Source organism: Mytilus galloprovincialis, chromosome 13, assembly GCF_965363235.1.
Source record: "Mytilus galloprovincialis chromosome 13, xbMytGall1.hap1.1, whole genome shotgun sequence".
Lineage (NCBI taxonomy): Eukaryota > Metazoa > Mollusca > Bivalvia > Mytilida > Mytilidae > Mytilus > Mytilus galloprovincialis.
Window position 1 is genome coordinate 70,573,119 of NC_134850.1, and position 16,591 is coordinate 70,589,709.

The window sequence follows — 16,591 nt, forward strand, 5'->3', positions numbered from 1 at the left end:
TTTTTTTTTGTGTAATAAGAGCTCTTGAATGAAGTTAATGTAATGGGAACATTTGAACATTGACGTCTTTACACTAAATCCATTGGATGTTGGCGCGACAGAGTTACATAAGACCAGTCTTTAAAACAGTTAAAAATGGCTTGATTCAAATTCGAGTGAACCAAACAAACACAGAAATGGAAAATAAAACAAAAGAACTTCCGATCCATGACTACTTGCAGTGATAGAAACCAGTCTTAGCTATAGGTATTAATCAGTACACATCCAAAAGATTTAACGGAAAGACGTCATGCCAGTCTGTGAAACGCATGACATAATATGATATCGACATTGTTTAGGACCATGTTTTTCGTAAATGTTACTTAAGCAATACATAAATAAATATATTTTAATTTATCATATACAGATGTGAATGCATTGGTTCTATCTCACTGTACGTGTTTTAAAACCAGGATGTACAGCTTACTTTGTAACCAAATCAATCGATGAATTGATTTAGTAAACGTGAACATTTTTTTGTATCCTAGATATTTCAGTTTCTCTAATTCTTCGTCAATTTATCCCTTTCTGCACCTATTGTATAAAAAAAAATTAATCAACATGTGGTTCGTTTGATCTCAGTACTTCATTGGTTAAAATCCGATTATGACGTCGAATTTTCTTGCTTTCCGCTGAATTTCCTATTGTGACGGCTTGAAAAAAGGGGACCATACCTGACGACGTCACATAGAAAAGCACATCTTTTTGCAGATCATTCGAAAAGAAGGAATAAGTTTGCCTGCATAATGTTAGAAAATCATTAAAGAAACAAATTCCACCACCAAATCTCGTGTAATACGATATTTATCCACTCTCGACAGTTAAATTATCTCAATACTAAAATTTAGAATACACAAATAGTTAATAATATATGACAAATAGTGGTGCAATCAGTTAACGAAGGGAACATTTCAAAGGTTAAAAACATCAATATACATGATACTCCTCATCATGATCAGTTAAAATTACTGCCCGATTCGTACGTTTGTGCTTTTTGGTAAAGCTGTTAATATATTCAGCTTAGTTTATATTTCCACAGGCATTTAATAAATAATCATTTACAAAATGAATTGTACAGGCATTATTTAAACTTTTATAAACAAGATCAAATGGAAAGAATAAGGCGTACACTTTCCAAATTATTTAAATTGTAAATCATCTATTTTCATACCACGCAAGAGTGACTATTTGATTACATGTTTCAATCTCTAAAATATTACAGCATCATAGTTTTCATGTGTCGTCTATATCAGGTCGTTCTAAAGCAATAGTAGTTTTAAACACGGAACCAAATTAACAATACATTAACTCATGTTGGTTACTGGAGTTGTATATTTTTTATAAAGAAATTATCAAAGAAGCTAGAGATCCAAAATAAGTGGAACGCTGTATAGCAGTTTTATTAGGTTCCGAAATCAACTAAACGGACCCACATCAACTGAACGGTTTGAAGCGTATTTCCTAAATCTTGAAGCCACTTATATATTTCAAATTTGTCGTTTAAATAGTCACGATTAAAAATAATGTGTAAGTCTTAAGGAAGAAAAACGAATTAAAACGAAAGCATGTGCATTTTTGCTTCAACACTTATTTAACGTGAAAATCTTTGAAAACGCAAATATGAAACTATCTAGCAGACCAAAACGTCGACGGATAAATTCAAACCATATCATTTAATTGTTTTAGAAATATGAATGTAACATTATGCGTGTTTTCTGGAATGCGAAATCCTGAATATAAGATTGAAAGCAATGATCCAGATTTCGAAACAATTAAAGCAGCATTACCAAAGCCGGGGAGCTTACAACTTCCGTCAGGTAAGTGTCTTTTTTTTAAACCATAGCGTTGTCAGTTTGTTTTCGACTAATGGGTTTGAATGTATCTTTTGTATCTTTCGCCCCTCTTTTATGGAGAAATATATGTAGGAAAATATACGAATTGATATTGTAGTATGTTAAAAAGTAAAAATCACAAAAATACTGAACTCCGTGGAAAATTCCAAACTAAATTTAAGTTCCTAATCAAATGGAAAAATCAAAAGCCCAAACACATACAATGAATGTTGTAGAACAACTTTCACATTCCTGACTTGGTACAGGCATACTGCGTATGTAGAAAATGGGGGATCAAACCTGTCTTTTTTTTCTCAATATACTCTGAATAATACGTTCGGCTATTATTTACCAAGAAGTTAGCATATTTGTGCTGACATGAATTATCATTAGTATGTTCATTTTCTTTTGATTTACTGGTAGTATGTTAAAATATTTTAACTTTTTTTGAATTTTTGATCCTCAATGCTCTTCAACTTTGTATTTATTTGGCTTTTTAACTATTTTGATCTGAGCGTCACTGATGAGTCTTATGTAGACGAAACGCGCGTCTGGCGTATAAAATTATAATCCTGGTACTTTTGATAACTATTAAACGCTGTGCAAGATGTGTCTATCATATGTTACGATTGCTGAATTTAGTATAACCTTTCTTAATGTTAAATAATTACACAATGTAATGCTCATCAACGTCATATTACTTCTATTTGATTTGAGTGCCATTGGTGAATCTTATGAAGACGAATCGTGAGTTTGGCATACATTCTGATTAGCCTGGTATTTTAGGAATATACTTAGGTGACGGTTTGGATTTTTTGTAAAATGTTCGGGCTCCTTTTTGCTTTGCCTACGATACTACGTAATTTTTTTTAATATTATGACTTCAATAGTACATAAAGTGTCATTTAACCAAATGAATGTAGATTCTAGATTTTATTTCTTCCATTTTGGAACCAAAAAACTACCAATGCAAAAATGAGGTAAAAGTCCGACTCGTTAATTTCCAAAATTAAAACGAAACACATATCTTGAAACAGAGATCCATAACCTATAAATACTCTAAGCTTATTTTGTTCCTTAACTAATGCTCTTCTGACTTATAGTATCAATTTTAACTTCTAGATTTATTTTTATTTTTTTCTTTATGAGTTGTCTCATCCGTGTAATATTAACTGTATTTTCTTTTTCTTTCCAGTTCTTGGATATCAAGGATATCTAATTAACATCATGGGTACTGGCAAATCGAACATTTCGCCGTGTTATTCGTCGATAGCAATTCCATGTCGATTTAATCCAGAACTGGAAAAAATGCTGTTTAACAAAGGCCCGTTTGATGACACCTTGAGAACATGGGTATTTGGTGCACTTGAATCGTGATCTGAAATGATCACAAAGTTAATAGGACACATTCAATGTCCATTTATTCAAAGTATATAAACAGTTGACATTTTGCTTAACCATTATCTTTTGATATGTTTTGACAATTTTTCAATGTTTTTTTTTCTACATTCAAGTATACGGTGATTGGTACATATTTACCTATATATACCTAGTTGTTGGTTGATGTGACATCCATCCAGCGATGAGACAGCACAAAACCAAAATGCAGTAATATACATGATATATCAATGTAGGTTTCGAAAATATTGAAATATGCCTTCTCGCCCAGACTAAAAGGAAGTTGTAAATCGATTTAAAAGAGGATATCATGATTCTGCCAACAAAGAAAAAAAAAAGAAAAAGAGAAGAGATAAAGAAACAAAAAAGAAACAAAAAAAAGAAGAAAAAAAGAAAGAAAGAAAATAGACACTTATCCATCGAAGTTCATATGTAGTGGACGTGAGAGCAATAGTGTATGCTATTGTCTTATCTTAAAATGTTATAACGTAACAAGTGAGTTTTTTTCAATAGAAGTATATAGTTTTCTAATTTTTTTTTAAATTGAAATGATTTGTTGACCTGCTATTAATCACTGTTACTTCTGTTATATTATTTTTATATTTTTAGTCAGAATGTATTGTTTATTTTTAGCTCACCTGGCCCAAAGGGCCAAGTGAGCTTTTCTCATCACTTGGCGTCCGTCGTCGTCGTCCGCCGTTAACTTTTACAAAAATCTTCTCCTCTGAAACTACTGGGCCAAATTAAACCAAACTTGGCCACAATCATCATTGGGGTATCTACTTTGAAAATTGTGTCCAGTGACCCGGTCAACCAACCAAGATGGCCGCCATGGCTAAAAATAGATAATAGGGGTAAAATGCAGTTTTTGGCTTATAACTCAAAAACCAAAGCATTAAGAGCAAATCTGACATGGAGTTAAATTGTTTATCAGGTCAAGATCTATCTGCCTTGAAAATTTCAGATGAATCGAACAACCCGTTGTAGAGTTGCTGCCCCTGAATTGGTAATTTTAAGGAAATTTTGCTGTTTTTGGTTATTTTCTTGAATAATATTATAGATAGAGATAAACAGTGAACAGCCATTATGTTCAGCAAAGTAAGATTTTCAAATAAGTCAACACGACTGCAATTGTCAGTTGACCCCTGTAGGAGTTGTTGCCCTTTATAGTCAATTTTTAACCATTTTTCGTAAAGCTTAGTAATCTTTTACAAAAATCTTTTCTTAAACTACTGGGCCAAATTAATCCAAACGTGGTCACAATCATCATTGGGGTATTTAGTTTAAAAATTGTGTCCGATGACCCGGTCAACCAACCAAGACGGCCGCCATGGTTAAAAATAGTTAATAGGGGTAAATTGCAGTTTTTGGCTTATAACTAAAAATTTAAAGCATTTAGAGAAAATCTGAAATGGGGTTCAATTGTTTATCAGGTCAAGATCTATCTGCCCTGAAAATTTGAGATGAATCGAACAACCAGTTGTTGGGTTGCTGCCTCTGAATTGGTAATTTAAGAAAATTTTGCTGTTTTTGGTTATAATCTTGAATAATATTATAGATAAAGATAAACAGTGAACAGCAATAATGTTCAACAAAGTAAGATTTACAAATAAGTCAACACGACCGATATGGTCAGTTGACCCCTTTAGGAGTTATTGCCCTTTATAGTAATTTTTTTACATTTTTCATAAATTTTTGTAGATTTTTAGAAAATATTTTCCACTGTAACTACTGGGCCAAGTTCATTATAGATAGAAATAATTATAGCAAAAAGAATGTTCGGTAAAGTAAGATCTATAAACACACCACCATCATCAAAACACAATTTTGTTATGAATTTATCTGTGTCCATTGTTTAATATGCATATAGACTAAGGTGAGCGACACAGGCTCTTGAGAGCCTCTAGTTCTTCGTAATACAGGAAATAAAAGTGAAATAACTATTTTTTTATTATTTTTCTTCCGTACAGGAAACTGTCTTCACTAACTTTTTTGAATAGACAAGTATAACTCTAATGATTGTGCATTTTTTTAAGCATAGGAGGGGCCAGGGAATGAATTTTTCAAATACTTGTATGAAAGGTTTCTAATTTGAAACCTATTTTGACTTTGAAATTGAGTATTTTATAAATTTAATCATTGTTTCAAAAACGAAATTGGATTAAATTAAAAATTTGTCTGATATAAGAGGCAATGGTCGTCTCATTAATAAATGAAGACGATACACATTAAGGTAAGAACTTAACAAAAAGAATGGAATCGCATGGTAAGACTGGGTGCGTTCACATGGAATGCGTTTCTTGTAATGCATTTACGCAGCACTCAACAGTTAGAAAATAAAATTGAAAATGAACCACAAAATGTTATATCAACTCTTATTCTTGGATTTCTATTACATTTATCTCACTGTTTGTGTTGTACATGTGCATATGTATCTAATCAGTATCTTCCATAGATTTGATTTTCAAAAGTTAAAAGGGTGAAATATTATTCCTTCTATGTTTATCCATTGCAACATTCTGCATTTATGTACCATACAATATTGCAAAAATGGGATAGGGGAGGGGGGGGTGTAAAAAAAGTCACATATCCCCAAAAAGTGTGATCAAACTAGAATTTGCCTTTGAGTGTTACCTTTTTAGAAACTGTTACCATTAATCTTTATATTGATCAAATAAAAAGTGGGTGTCTTTCGCCTTATCTTTTTCTGTAAGATTAAATCACAAAGGTCGTGCGACAGCTATCTAAAAATTAATTTTGTTTCACACTAACTCTCATATTTGAAAAATCCACAATGGCCAAAATGCGAAACTACACACCTATCTGTGGAGTGCTACCTCATATTCCAACATGCAAATTAACACGCATCCTAACATTCATATGCAGGTATAATGAAACTTTACGATACCTTTTAATCGAGCTACTTCTTTTCCATTTCGATGAAGTTAACGGGAGGGGGTTAGGTTTTTGCTTATACAAATGAAGTACATACGTATTGATGATTTCTTTTAACAACCGTTGGTATAGTTGATGTGACTCCGGTTAAACGTTTCCAACATTATCTTTACGGTCGTCATTTTCATGTATTTATCATTTTGCTTTAGTCTGATTTTTAAGAAATTCAGAGGCCAAAGATGATTGATGGATTTATATATTGTACGAATATTATTTTCAAATGCATCATCAGACTGCTCATTCGCTCTTATAACATGCTTGTGGAAAAAAACAACAACGTATAAAAGAGAGACGACATTTACTAAAAAGAACATGTAAGTTCATTTGTTGGATAATCAAAAATACTGAAAACATCGACAATGAAATGGCAAAAAGCACATTAAACGATCAAATGACTAACAACAGTATGTATATAAAACGATAACATAGAAAATCAAACACTGAGCGACACGAAATCCACCAAAAAACATCGGGGTCTAGCTAAGGCGTTAAAGGGTATGTAGATCATTACCAACATTAGACACTTTAAGAGCGCTAAAATGTAAAATGTAAGCACAGAAAGAGTGCCAACAATAAAGACACACACCATGGGGTAAACAATACAGAAGGGATAGTCAACCATTATCATCTTTGGGAAGCCGAAAATATCTCTCAAAGCTTATCTGAAAAATGGAATTGAAAAACTGTTGGCCTTCATTCTTTTTCTAAAAGAAAATAAAAAATGGTGGAAGTGAACCTAGAAAAAAATGTATGTGTAAGGTCCCTTTAATTGGAAAGATACCTTTTCACGAGTTTTGTCGCATACTTCGTTGTATTCAAATTCGTAGGTTGGAGTGTTCCTGATGTCGGTCAATCTGTATAGTCGTATCTGACAAATTGAAGAAATATTCCACAGATACCAAGATGATCTTTCATTTACCCAATTGATATTTTATTATAATATTATTCAAGATACTACGCATTTGCGCATTTGCGCACTTCGTTTTTCATTTGTGCTTTGTAATATTCTGCTTCTCTTTTTTGTCAAATTAACATTATTAATAAAATATACATAAAAATATCTCCTACTAAACGTCAAATGAATGCATTATCCCAAATCAACATGTCACGAATTCTGCATGTCGTTATGCCATTGTTCGTGAGACTATCTTCAATATGATTGCATTGAATAAAATTGAGAATGAAAATGGGGAATGTGTCAAAGAGACAACAACACGACCATAGAGCAGACAATAGCCGAAGGCCATCAATGGGTCCCCAATGCAGCGAGAAACTCCTACACCTGGAGGCGTCCTTCAGGTGCCCCCTAAACAAATATGTATACTAGTTGAGTCATAATGGACGTCATACCTATTCCGAATTATACACAAGAAACTAAAATTAAAAATCATACAAAACTAACAAAGGCCAGATGCTCCTGACTTGGGACAGGCGCAAAAAGCGGCGGGGTTTAACATGTTTTTGAGATCTCAACCCACCTCCTCTACTTGTAGCTAATGTAGAAAAAAAACAAACGCACAACAATACGCACAGTAAAACTCAGTATAAGAGAAGTCCGAGTCAAGTTGAAGTTTATATTCTACGAAAGATAACTGTCGAAGAAATCTAGAAAAATAGATATTTTTACATTTTGAGACTTATATTGGTAACATGCCTTCAGCATATTGAACTGTACTGAGGTATGTAGTACATGTACACATGTATTTTTAGATGTTATCGATATTAAGGTTATTTTTATTACATTTATATATATGAAATTACTTAGTATAAGAATATATAAAAACATTTTAGCAGTTGTGTTTTTTTTGTCAAAAGAAATAGTAAATATGATGATAAATTAGTAGTGGTGTATAACATTGATAAAAGGAACATTTCAAAGATGAATATGTAATTAGTTTAGGTTCATTCACATCTATCGTATCTACGAATTTATAGTCTACTTTTAAATTCGTTATTTCTTTATATGTATTATTGGTTTTTGTGCTGGAATGCGTAAAATTAATTACCGATTCTTTCTAAATTCAGATATTTTTTCGCTAAAAGAATCATTAAAAAATACAAAAATCCAATCTAGGGAATTACTTGATGATTACTTATAGTTATATCATTAAAATATGTAATGTTTCATTTATAGATATTTTATTAAATATTCTCCGTGGACAAAGGATAACTAAAACACATGGACATTTAGGCTAATGTTGTAGGGTTAGCATATTGTAAAATAGTATATAGTGCAAGACAGATTATTTAAATGTGTTAACATTAGAATTTGAAAAAAAATGATAAAAAATGCAATTTTACTTCAAGACCATTGTCAGAAAACAACTGCCAACATTATGTTTCAAAGAAAGAGTCATTGCTCTTGAATTTATGAACTACAATTCAAAAATCGAATACTTAAGCTGATATATTATTCGTAGAATATAAAATTAAATAACGAAAATAACATTTTCCGACTTTATGTGGAATCATATTGCTGTTGATTTTAAATTGTTCTACATATATGTTACAATCATAAATATTTAATAATTTTGCAATTTTGCAACTCACATTAAAATATACTTTTTTATATGCAAAAATAATTCAGATCATATCGTTTTTCTTCAGCAATGAAATATATGAAAATAACATTGTGTGTATTTTCTGGAATGCCAGATCCGGAATATATGATCCATAGCAAAGATCCAGATTACAAAAGAATTGAAGGCCTGCTACTTACGGCAGGTAGTTTTCAACTTCCGTCTGGTAAATATTGTTTATATGATCCACATGTCTACGTCTACCCCCCCCCCCACACACACACACATTTTGCCTTTTTATGAACTTTCTATAAAATCCTTTTTACAAAAGACCATATATTGGTTATATTGGTTTCATATATCACACAAGTTAAATCATCAACAGTAATACAGAATGAATCGAAAACAAAAATATTGAATCTGATACAAAAGCTTTAAACGAGTAATTTATGAACATCATAATACGCTTTTCATATCGTGGGCATCTCCTTGGTGCTTATTTTACATTTATTTGTATATTAAAAATGGGTTAACGTGTTTTAACTTCATTTTGTTATGTTCAATGATGATTAAAGATCACCTAAGTTTGGAAAACATATAACTATACGGGTTTATTTACTCTTTAGTTTATGTTTTCTATCTTTTCAGTGCTAGGCTATATTGGATATGTTGTTGAGATGAAACGGCCTTCCCTTTTAGCGTGCTGTTCATGATATTCTAGGATAGAAATTCCGCGTGGATTTAATATACAACTGGAACAATTACTGTTTGATAAAGGCAAATTCGATGAAGGCTTGCGAACAATAGTGTTTAGTAAAGAGGATCAAGTACCTAAATAAACTCTAAGAACTAGAGGACAATCATAATCATTTTAAGATGTAATTGTGGATGCGAGCATGTATTGTTAGAATGTGCAGACTATGCAGATTTGCGAACAGTATAGTTAATGTAGAAAGTTTTTTTTAATAATTTGTGTAATGAGGAACAACTTTAATTTATGTTTCATGACGATACAATTTACTATTTCACAGCCAGAATCGTCCATGAAGTACTTGTAAAGAAAACGTGTATTTTATACTCGTAATGACTGAATATATGATGTGTTATGCTAGGTATGTTGATATATGTTATATATGAAATATACATGTATTCGCATGACTCTTTTTATTATATTGTGTTTTATACTAAATTGTTGTTTTTAGAAGTGAGACTTTAATAAAATATTTGTTATTATTTATAATGTGTATAAGGTAATAATCAATAGAGAACATTTTCCCGCCAAAATGTTAATGACTTAATGAGTTATATCTAAAAAAAACAAGCACATTGAATAGTTTTAATTTTAATCCCCTATCAGTATATACTAGTGTTATGAAAAGCTTGTTATTTTGAAACTGAGTAGCGAACTCCCTTAATCGGTTAAATAACAGTTCGAGCTGGGCATATTCAGTTGAAGTATACGTTGAATGAAAATTTCACCATCAAGTTTGGTACAAAAACATAAAGCTATTGTGAAAACACTAAACAAACAATTGATTAAAAATAACGTTATTTTTGTACCTTTTTAATTTGTATCGGCGAAGCCACGAAATAGCAATAGTGTCATAGTGCATATATTTCCAAGGCGGATGCATTTACGTGTATACCTTTTTTTCAACAATTTACACTCGTACAGGTCCTTCTATTGTTTTAATTTTCGAGGTAAAGCTTTGAATTTAGGGGGGGATTTAACGCTTGAATGTTCATTCTTACTAAAATAGTTTCACGCTGCGTTGCAAGTATATCAATTGGTAATTCTAATATGACGTCCTTATTACGCTTTGTAAACAAAGCCGTGTTCTAATGAGCACAAAATATGTTTGACACATGCGCACGAACTTACTATTCATATTAACTTAATTTCCATCGTTATCCTTAAAAATATATACATTTAAGCAGCTGACATGAATTTTTATTATATATTTTTATAAAACAACTTGTATTTACCCTGCTCGTAGTTTTTAAACTTATCAAATATGAAATGTAATACATACAGACTCCTCGGGGAGGAAACGGGAACAGTCAATCATTTTTACGGTATTTTCGTACGATTCGACCTATAAAATTACTGAATTTGTCCTATTAGAATCGAAATAATTCCTGCATGTCATGCTCTATGCTCATTTTAACATGGATAGGCATTATATTTGACCACATTTAACACCTCGCTAACGTTCAGTGTAAAATATCGACAAATAAAATGCCTACCCATGTTAAAATGAGCATAGAGCATGACATGAAGGAATTATTTCTTAAACAAAATATTGTTTTCTTATTATTAAGTCTGGTCACGCATTGTCTTTAACGATCAAGTTTGATGAAAAATCAACACAATGCAATGTTTTCATAAACAAATGAACAGTTTCAAGGGAAGAGGGTATTTTTATTTTATTATTCTATTGGACACACCAAAGATTAAGTTTTAAATATATTTTTTTATCGTGGTATATATTGGAATGTGACCATTAAAGGTAAAAAAAAGCGTGTTTTTTTTTAATGAATCATCATAGACATGTATTGCGCCTTTTGTGTTTTCTCATAAAGTACTGCATATTTTCTTTATCCAATTGCCCAGTATTGTGTTCTCACCTCCACAAAATTTCATTATCAAAGCATTGGAAAAGTTGATTTTGTTGAGCGTAGAAAAGACTCAAACCCCCTTGTATATATTTAAGAAAACCTTATTTCCAGTTTGTGATAAATGAGTTCCATCTCTACTGTATAAAGACATTTCACTTACCCTAATATTCTCATGACAAACAGCTTTTCCCCCTTTTTCTATTACAAATTTTTGACGTTAACGTAGGATACAACATTTGACATTTTCAATAAAACCCTTCCTTGTCAATTCTAAAACTGTCAAATCATTATCTCTACAGTGTATAATTATAAAATTAGGAGAAGGTAAAACTTTTTCACATCCAGTACGGAATCCAAATCTTTAAACTGTAAACAGGTTGAACTTGTAGCTTATTAGCAATTTATAACTAGAAAAATTGCAACCTAATATATGGGAGAATAAGCATGCGATTTCCTAATTTCCTAATTACCTCTTCTGAGACCCCCCAGACAGTGCTCTTATCAAGATCATAGATTTATTCGTAATAGCATTGATTTCATAACTTGTTGGCATCTGGTAATGATTGTGTGTATAGTAATGAAACTCAAAATCGTTAACATTTCAAGTAAATTAACTAAATCTTCTAATATCCTTTAAAACATTGAACAGATATGTATGCAAAAGCAATACTGACAATTCCCAGCAATTGTATCGATTCAATGTAGAAAAATAAAACATGAAACATGTGTGCGTTCCATAGAGGTGTACAAGGTTTAGCAAAATAATCCTCTTCTGACATATATGTAAAACTCATTAGTTAACCATCATTGACCATGCTGTCTGAATATATTCAAGGCAGTACGATTATGTTTTTATTGACATTCTACGAAAGACAACTGTAATACAAACCGAAATTACGCACATTTACACTTTGAGATGACCTTTGTTTACTTACCAGAGGCAGAAATAGAAGTAAGTATTTAGTTCACTTTCATCATTAATGTAGATATTAATGAAATTATTTTTATCAGGGTACAGATTATAATTATCAAGATGATATGTATTCTAAAGCAGGCGTCTGACTGACCTCAAATTACATCGTTTAAAATTATAAATATAGCATGTGTTATTTTATATCGTTTTATACACATAAACATAAAACATAGAAGGAACATTTCAAAGATGAAAGAATAATTTTACGAACTATATTGAAAAACAAAAAACCAACAAAAATCCATCAATCAATCAACCAATCATAACTCAAAGAAGAAGACGGAAACGGAGAAAAAAACCCTTTTATTAGAATATGTTAACATTATACTCCATTTGATATTTTATAAATTCATGGAGTGTTTTGAATATATACAGATGGAAAACCTATGCAGGCCTTGACAGTATTCACATATAGGTTATATGAATCAATTTTAAGCTTTATAACGAAAAACTCATATCACTTTATTTTTTATATAAGCAGATGTATTTTAGCAACTTATTTTTAAATTTGTTTTAAATACAATACAGTAGTAGTATTCAGGCATTTTAGAAATATTTAGTTAACATGTTAAGATAACAAGTATTGAGATTTTTACTTATTCTTCTATAATTATTTAAAGTCATTTTTATCCAAGTAAATGAAGTTTGAAGTTATGTTCCTTTTTGTACGAACTTGTATATATTTGTTTTAACAAGTAAAGCGCTAGAGTAATTGAAAAAAAAAAAAAAACTGCAAGAAAAACACATTTAGAAGCCTCGACAGGCTAGAGTAATCGTTTTCTGCTACAATTTAATGGATCATAAGCAATGCGAATCTTAACTCTATGAAACATCACAATTGGTGAACTTCTAAATAAGAAGACTATTCTGGTATATAAAGATCAAAAACATTGCGCTAGTTACTGTAGACAGACACACCATATCAATCATCATATTTGTAATGGTGACCGTAAAAATTTAGTAATTTCTCCTAATAATGATCCGCGCAATTCATCATCCCACATTAGTTTTTGTTTTATTTTACGCATTTATAAGACAATCTTTTTGTTCGTATGAGCAGAACATGGTTTTTCCTAATAATTAAGTTTTTTTTTGGTGTAATACGAGCTCTTGAATGAAGTTAATGTAATGGGAACATTTGAACATTGACGTCTTTACACTAAATCCATTGGATGTTGGATGTGTACGGATTGATAGTTTAGTCTTAGATGCATGATTTGTATTATTAGTTGTTAGTGGCTTTGAACTACCAGTCAGATAACTGCGAGTACTCTCAGATCTGTTCCTAGTGTCTTTTTTGTCGGGATGTACAAGTACCCGGCCACGTCCACTTGTTTTTTTGTCCATCTGATGAGTTAAGCCTTTTTCAACTGATTTTTATAGTTCATTCTTATGTTGAACTGTTATACCACTGTCCCAGGTTAGGGGGAGGGTAAGGATACCGCTAACATGTTTAACCGCGCCACATTATTTAAGTTTGTGCCTGACCCAAGTCAGGAGCCAGTAATTCAGTGGTTGTCGTTTGTTTATGTGTTACATATTTGTTTTTCGTTCATTTTATTTTATATCAATAGGGCCGTTAGTTTTCTCGTTTGAATTGTTTTACATTGTATTATCGGGACCTTTTATAGCTGACTATGCGGTATGGGCTATGCTCATTGTTGAAAGCCGTACGGTGACCTATAGTTGTTAATTTCTGTCTCATTTTGGTCTCTTGTGGACAGTTGTCTCATTGGCAATCATACCTCATCTTCTTTTTTATATGTACAAGCGTAACGTATTAATGCATATTTGTAAACGCAATATAATAGGAGAAATGGGAAGTTGACAATTGGAAATCGTATATCTGAAAATGTCTGTTTTGCATTATATAGAGTATTAGATGAGAGAATTGATAATATTATCATACACAGTTTTGGATATATCTTCCTTTTTTGTTAATTATTTAGCTTCAAGTATTTCAGAGAAAACTCGATCATTATACAATTGGCTTCGTCAGTAGAATTACGAATGAAACTTTTTTCATCGCATACATTTTATTTTGCACAATTATAGCAAATTACAAATAATAACTCTCGAATACACAAACGAATAATTCAGATCATTTCTATCTTTTCTTAGAAATGGAATATATGAAAGTATGGTTGTGTGTGTTTTCCGGAATGCCAGATCCCGAATATAATATTGAAAGTAAAGATCCTGATTACAATAGAATCAAATCCATGTTACCAGAGGAAGGTAGTGTCCATCTACATTCTGGTAATTTTTTGTTAACATGACATTTATGTAAGTAAAACATGATGACATGTGACCAATTGGACATTTGCAAAATTCGAAATAAACTAACTACACAATGGCTCAAATTTATAGACTCCGAAAAGACAAATTAATCCACAAAACATTGCATAAAAAACTTTCAACTTTAATATGTAAATTTTATGTTTAGGATTTTTTTTTCGGATGTTCAGATTTCTTGAGTGGTTTTCTAAATATATAGGGTAAACTATTTTGCCCAATATTACCCACTTTTAATAAGAGACTTGAATGGCTCATAAAGGTCATCGAATTCAATAAAACGAAAAAGAAAATGACCTGATTTGTAACAAAACAATAATCGAAAAACAAATAAGACTAACTGTAACCAACGGTAACTGCTGAATAACATACATATGACTGATACATACACAAGTATACATGGAGCTCAACATGACAATGAGAGCTAAACCAATCTTTTAACCTAGGATAGTGATGCAACAGAGTTACATAAGAACAGTCTTTAAAACAATTAAAATGGCTTGTTTCAAATTCGAGTGAACCAAACAAAAACAAAAATGGAAAAAAAAACCAAAAGAAGTTCCGATCCATATGAGTACTTGCGGTGAGGTAAACCAGTCTTAAGTATCAATCAGTACACATCCAAAAGATTTAGCGAAAAGACGTCATGCCCGACAGCGAAACACATGACGTTGTATGATATCGACATGACGGAAGACAATACTTTTCGTAAATCTAAAGCAATACATAAATTAATATATTTTAATTTATCATAAACAAATAAGTTTACAATGATTTTATCTCAATGCACGCGTTTTACAACCGGCATGTACAGCTTACTTGGTATCTAAATCAATCGATGAATTAATTTAGTAAACGTTAATTTTTTTTATGGTAACTTTCAGTTTACATATTATATTGTATGTATATAATCTACTAGTCGCATCGATATCTTGTGTAAGGGGAGATAATTATGTATATAATCTACTAGTCGCATCGATATCGTGTGTAAGGGGAGATAACTATGTATATAATCTACTAGTGACATCGATATCTTGTGTAAGGGGAGTTAACTATGTTTATAATCTACAAGTCGTATCGATATCTTGTGTAAGGGGAGATAACTATGTATATAATCTACTAGTCGCATCGATATATTGTGTAAGGGGAGATAACTATGTATATAATCTACTAGTCTATATCTTGTTTCAGCTCTTGGATATCGAGGTTATATGATTTTTATCATGCCACCTGGTAAAAAGAAAATAAAGGAACGCTTGTCTATGATTGAAGTTCCGCGTGGTTATAATCCAGATCTTGAAAACTTGCTGTTTAACAAGGGTGAATTGGATGAAGAAATAAGGAATATGGTATATGGTGATCAAAATCCAAGATCGGGCCAAGATCCAAGATCGGGATTCGATCAGGAGTCAAAAAGACACTTACATAGAGACATATAGTATATATATTACATAAAAACAAATCTTTGTTAAAACACTGTTGCCTTTATCTTTATTTGTTGTACTATACTTTGTGGTTTAATAGCTGTTTTCAATTGTCATCAATAAATTACATTTTTACTGCTCCTTTTTGTTTGTAAGTTTTCTTATTGAACAGTAGTAATCTATTGTCCACTTAAACATGACATAATTCATCCATGAGCCTTTCTACACATGTATTATAGCTTTACGTTGCCTTTTAATACAATATTATATGCACCTGCTCCTTTTAGGCAGTAATTTATGTTGCTGTCGTTTAATTGATCATCATTCATCTACAACAGATTATCAACAAATAGATTAGTTTAAGCTCAGAGAGTTTAAGTCGGCATATAGTAGTTTCAAAGTGAGCTAGAATAGTACATATGAAAGTTTCTGCAGCCATGCATAATAAAGAAAATCTATAAATAAAGTTATACACTTTGAGACGATCATTGTTTACTTTCCATGAGGTGAAATCGAGGTAATGTATTATTAGATTTT

The 16,591-nt window shown here is 31.4% G+C and overlaps 1 protein-coding gene and 1 long non-coding RNA gene across 4 annotated transcripts; both read left to right on the top strand.

Annotated features, from left to right (window-relative positions):
* The first annotated feature begins 1,477 nt into the window (after nucleotides 1-1,477).
* On the top strand, nucleotides 1,478-7,083 carry LOC143057646 (uncharacterized). 2 transcript variants are annotated; one of them, XR_012972772.1, is made up of 3 exons: nucleotides 1,699-1,856; nucleotides 3,067-3,764; nucleotides 6,387-7,083. It is a non-coding gene; the product is annotated as an uncharacterized LOC143057646 (long non-coding RNA). The 2 variants fall into 2 exon arrangements; XR_012972771.1 differs by lacking the exon at nucleotides 6,387-7,083 and having other exon boundaries at nucleotides 1,478-1,856; nucleotides 3,067-5,210.
* Nucleotides 7,084-8,831: 1,748 nt separating this feature from the next.
* LOC143057645 (uncharacterized) lies at nucleotides 8,832-16,192 on the top strand. 2 transcript variants are annotated; one of them, XM_076230996.1, is made up of 3 exons: nucleotides 8,832-8,969; nucleotides 14,457-14,594; nucleotides 15,822-16,192. In XM_076230996.1, the coding sequence occupies exons 1-3, from the start codon at nucleotides 8,834-8,836 to the stop codon at nucleotides 16,067-16,069; spliced, it is 522 nt and encodes a 173-aa protein (XP_076087111.1). In that variant the 5' UTR covers nucleotides 8,832-8,833; the 3' UTR covers nucleotides 16,070-16,192. The 2 variants fall into 2 exon arrangements, with proteins under 2 accessions (XP_076087111.1, XP_076087112.1); XM_076230997.1 differs by lacking the exon at nucleotides 8,832-8,969 and adding an exon at nucleotides 12,169-12,314.
* The last annotated feature ends 399 nt before the right edge of the window (nucleotides 16,193-16,591 follow it).